The sequence below is a fragment of the Microtus ochrogaster genome, chromosome 10, assembly GCF_000317375.1.
Source record: "Microtus ochrogaster isolate Prairie Vole_2 chromosome 10, MicOch1.0, whole genome shotgun sequence".
NCBI lineage: Eukaryota > Metazoa > Chordata > Mammalia > Rodentia > Cricetidae > Microtus > Microtus ochrogaster.
In genome coordinates this window covers 39,624,615-39,629,989 of record NC_022016.1, presented here as the reverse complement: position 1 = coordinate 39,629,989, position 5,375 = coordinate 39,624,615, and the positions used below count along the sequence as shown (strand labels likewise).

Below are 5,375 nucleotides of genomic sequence, written 5' to 3'. Positions count from 1 at the left end.
AAGTATATTTTAAAATAAAATTAATATGTCTTTAAAAAGATTTTGTTTATTATAAATGCAGTTTCCTGCCTGCATGTATGCCTGTACACCAGTAGAAAAAAAGAGATCTCATTATAAATGATTTTGAGCCACTATGTAGTTGCTAGGAACTGAACTCAGGACCTCTGAAAGAGCAGCCAGTTTTCTTAACCTCTGAACCATCTCATCTCTCTAGCTCCATAACATACGCTTTTAATCCCAGCACTTGGGAGGCAAAGACAGGAAGATCTTTGAGTTTAAGGCCAGTCTGGTTTACATGGGAGTTCCAGGACAGCCAGATACATAGTGAGAAATCCTGTTTCAAAATAAATATAATGTTAACAAACAAGATTTCTTTTCACTGAAAGCACTGTAAAGCCATGAAAATTGCAAAAAGAGGTGAGAATCCACATACACTACAGATAATAAAGAAGAAAGGAGGGAGGAAGATAAACTACTAGTTCCTGGTTTAAAAATAGTTATTATTGGTGTCCAACAATCCTTTGGCTATATTTAAAGAAACTTGAATACTGACCTTCAAATTTATGGGACAGGAAAGACTTTACTTTGTCAAGTTTTGTGACCATATGTATTACCATTTAAAAATGTCTCAAAAATAGAAACTAGAGCCGGGCGGTGGTGGCGCACGCCTTTAATCCCAGCACTCAGGAGGCAGAGGCAGGCGGATCTCTGTGAGTTCGAGACCAGCCTGGTCTACAAAAGCTAGTTCCAGGACAGGCTCTAAAACCACAGAGAAACCCTGTCTCGAAAAACGAACAAAAAAAAAATAGAAACTAGAAAAGGAAATGAATTAAGAAAGTTGGCACATTTGAAAGGGAGGACCTGGTTTGCTCATTTTCTCAAGTGGCAGAGGAAGGGGAGACAGAGAGATCTCTTCTATAAGACTAATGATATAATATCTAACCTCTAACAGCTGAATAGTAAAAACCTAGCCCCAAATCACAAATATAAGTAATCTACAATAACACTTTTGCTTTAAAACTTATCTATACAAACTCCACAAAAATGTATATCTCTGTAAACAGCATGCCTATTACTCATGTTTACACAACAACCTCAACCAGTTTACCCATCACAGTACTACAGGGGCTGCAATATCACAAATGTATAAAACTATATAGATTAGAAAAGGCGGAGATAAATTTTAGAATATGAAAACAAGAAAATCAAATCCAAAGAAAGTAAAGAACAGTAAGAACATGTGGCATGTTTTGGGGGATATCCAAGTCCCCAAAAACATTTGGGGGACATTAATGAAATTGGTAAGCCCCTAGAAAGATTAATCAGGAGAGAGAATACAAATCAGCAGTATCAGAGATGAATAAAGACACACTGCCACAAGCCCCCAATATGATCTGGGGTGAGAAGCATATGCAGGAACCTGAGTTCCATTTCAGTACCCAAGGGCACAAACAGTATTATAAACAACTACATCTAAATAAAGTTGGCGCTTTAGATGAAGTGGACAAAACTGACCCCCCCCCCAAAAAAAAAGAAAAAAAAAAAAAAGACGGACCTACACATTTTTTTTTGCTGTTGTTGTTATTGTTTGTTTCTGTTTTTTGTTTTTTGTTTTTTACAATCAGTAAATTATACTAGTAAAAATCTTCCAATGGGGGAACAGGAATCAGGAGAACCGGAAACTTTACCTAAGTCGAATATAAAGTATAAAAATATTACTTTAAGAGCACTGGGACAAAGCAAGAAACTGACACCAGTATCTATACTAAGAGATCTTACGAACATTTCACTTGATCCTCAAACAATGCCATGAAGTTCCATTACTGTTATCCCTATCATACAAATGAAGAAACGAAGGTTTAGAAATTATGTAACTTATCTAGTCATAAAGCTGATATGGCACAAAGGTAAAATTTGAACACCAGTAATAGGACCTCATTCTGTATTCTTTTAAAAATCCTATTGTAAATTGATAATTTATGATTTTATGTATATGGCATAAAAAAATAAGAGTTATGATTTACTTGGTCCCATAGGCTACACTGAATGAATAATACAATGGTTTCTCCCAGAATTGACACAGGGCTTAAAACTTTAGTTTTATTGAAGACTGACAATGTAAGCACTAGAGTTTTTTTGTTACAGCTGAAGACCTGTATTTACTTTTCTTAAACAAAACATTCATTTTATGGTTGCTTCACAATCATTTCTATCATGCTTCCACACTCAGCACACAGGAGATATTCCAATGTGTCTTTATCTATAATGTCTTACCTGATTCTGTTGGAGGGGGGGCTGAGACTGTCCATCAGGAGCTTGGCCCTGGTTGTCATTCCCTCCAACTGGAGAGCCACGAGTCGTGGCTGTCATACTCGACACAGGGCAGATCTTTGCAATTTTGTCTGCTTATGTAGTTGTCTTACGAAAAGAAATTATAGTCCACTTATAGAAGATGAAGTACCAGCATTTGTCAGTCTTAAAAAGCCCCAATTCAAGAATAAAACATCTTGCAGATACCATTGCATAACCTACAAGTGAAAGGAAAGAGAACATTTTACTTTAGATATAACTATCATGAACTAAAAAACTGTTAAAAAGTTTAGTATCATGAGTGAATCAGGTCAAGAGAGCATGACTATATAAAATGACGGGTAAAAAGTAAAAAAATCTAAAGCTTCATTACTACATTCAACTTAATGGTCCCATAGCTATTATTCCACAAAATCATGTAAGTCTAGCTTTATCAAGCAGTATTTCAATTTTCTCCTGGAACTGACTGCAAAGACAGTTATCAATAAGTTAGTTGCCACTCAGTTAAATCATGGAATGGTAAACTGTCCTTAACTAGCGGGCTAATCCCTTAAGTATACTGCAAAAGCATGTACATCAGGACAAAAACCACAAACTGACTTGTAAACTTTTTAAGAGAGACTACTTATCTAACAAAGATAGCAATTAGTTCGTACACACACGCGTGCGCACGCTAAAAAAAACAAACAAATAAGCAAATCAACATCTAGATCTTGGATTTCAGATTCTAAAATTGTGAGAAATTCAAGCTCTATTGTATTTCCTATTCTCATTCCAAACCAAGCATCGTCATAGTAAAACTGTAAAGCATACTACCCTAATACAACTGAATTCATTAAGTAATATTAAAGTTTCCACTTTTGATAAAGTATTTATCAAAAGCACTTTGGAGCCCTATTCAAGGCAACAAGTCCCAACCATTTAGTAACAAGCATTCTTCACAAACTAACAAAAGTGCACAGAACACTATCAAAACTTTAAGTCCATATTAGACTACTGAGTTTCTTTTGGCCTGCAAAATAAAAGCACCTGAAGAGGTGTTTTTAATGGCACTTATGTCCAGGTTCCTCATCAGATGTAATCAGGCCTACACTGCACTTTAAAAACAACAAACAAAAATCTCTTGTGATTAAATCTAATGTGAAACGTATTTGGATCTAATTTTCACGACTCCCACTAAAATTAAAATAAACCCTAAAATTGAAATATCACCCAACCCACTGACTCTTTGTGAGAGATTGTCTATAAACATTACAAAATTTCTTCTTATACAGCATGGTATACAAAACATACTTGGAGTTCTTGTGCTTCAGCATCATAACTATAAAGTGCAAGAGGCCTTCAAGGACTTTATACAACTCATTTGTTTCTCCTGTCTGTCTGTGTACTACAGAAGGTAAGTATTACTTTCCCCTTTTCCCATAGTCAAAAATAAGAGTTGCAATTTATTAAACCTACTCAGAACCAAATCTAATTTGTATCTGCCTCTACATTATGTCTTCTTAAAAGTAAAAAAGAAAAAAAGATGGATTAATGAGGAAAATGAAATAGTGACTGGTTATAGGTCTCTGGTAGAAAACTACTTCTTCATATTTCATATGTAAGACTATTTTGCCTGTGAAAGCAGTGACCTCAGAGGCCAGAAGAGGGAGACAGATACCTTGGAACTGGAGCTAAGATTGCCAGCCACCTTCCCATAAATACTATTAGGAGATGTGGCTTTGTTGGAGGAAGTATATCACTGTGGGGGCAGACTCTGAGCTCTTATATATGTCCAAGAGACAAGATACTGGCCAGTAAAACACACCGCTTCCTGCTGCCTGAAAGATGTACTCTAAGCTACCTCTCTAGCATCTTGTGTGCCTGCATCCTGCCATGATGATAAAGGACTGAATCCCTGAACTGTAAGCCACCCCAATTAAATGTTTTCCTTTATAAGAGGGGGAAAAAAAGATTGCCAGCCACCACGAGTTCTGGGAACCAAACCCAGGGGGCTCTAATCTCCTGGAACTGGAGCTATAGACAGTTGTGATCTGCCACGTGGGACCTGGGAACTGAACCAGAGACCTCTGCAAGATCAGTAAACCACCAAGCCATCTCTCTTGCCTACTATACACATAGGCACAGACAAGACATACCTCCTTCCTTACGAATATATTCCTAATTTACAGTCAAACCAAAGCTATTGGGCAAAAGTGATGAGAAAATCATCCCAGACAAAAGCACCACATAGATTACTAAGGGGCAAAATTACAGAAATCAATCAAAAATTTTTAATGATAAAGAGATGATTCCTAAAATTGACCTTTTCAATAAATTATTTCCTCGTGTTAAATATTCTAAAACCTAACTAGTTTTATGAATAAAAACTAACTTTTAAAAAAATAAGCTGGGGAGATAGCTCAGTGCATAAAATACCTGCTACAGAAGCATGCGGACCTGAGTTTAATTCTCAGCACCCCCATAAAGAGCCAGACAAAGCAGCACATGTTTGCAATCTCAGCATTGGGAAATAGAGATAGTAGGATCCCTGGAGTTTACTGGCCAGCTACTGTAGCTCAATCTTTAAGTTCCAGTTTAGTTAGTACTGGTGCTTGCCACCAAGCCTGACAACCTGAGTTTGATCCCTGAGATCCACATGGTGAAAGGAAAGAGCCAATTTCTATAGTCTGTCCTCTTCCACACACATGCTGTGGCACACATGCAGTAAGAAATTTAAAAGGGATGGATAGATAACAGCAGTTAAGAGCACTGGCTATTCTTGTAGAGAACTCAGGTTATATTCCTATAATCTACAAGAAGTTTATTATACTCTGTAACTCCCAGGGGATCAATCAGATAACCTCTTCTGGCTTTCTTAAGCACCAGGCATGCATGTGGTACACAGACATATATGCAGGTAAAACAGACAAAAAATTTTTTTTAATTAAAAATTTTAAAAAAACTTAGCAGGGCGGTGGTGGCTCACGCCTTTAATCCCAGCACTTGGGAGGCAGAGTCAGGTGGATCTCTGTGAGTTCGAGACCAGCCTGGTCTACAGAGCTAGTTCCAGGACAGGCTCCAAA

General features: G+C 37.0%; 1 protein-coding gene across 7 annotated transcripts in view; it reads right to left on the bottom strand.

Moving 5' to 3' along the window:
• Usp9x (ubiquitin specific peptidase 9 X-linked) overlaps positions 1-5,375 on the bottom strand; it is a 107,303-nt gene that overhangs the window by 82,722 nt on the left and 19,206 nt on the right. For 6 of the 7 annotated variants that reach the window (XM_013348365.2, XM_013348364.2, XM_013348367.2 and 3 more), the window contains exon 2: positions 2,275-2,528. In XM_013348365.2, the coding sequence (XP_013203819.1) occupies positions 2,275-2,370 (96 nt within the window). In that variant the 5' untranslated portion in view covers positions 2,371-2,528. Of the gene's footprint in view, positions 1-2,274; positions 2,529-5,375 lie in introns of those variants that run through there. The other variant, XM_013348368.2, reaches the window with a different exon arrangement.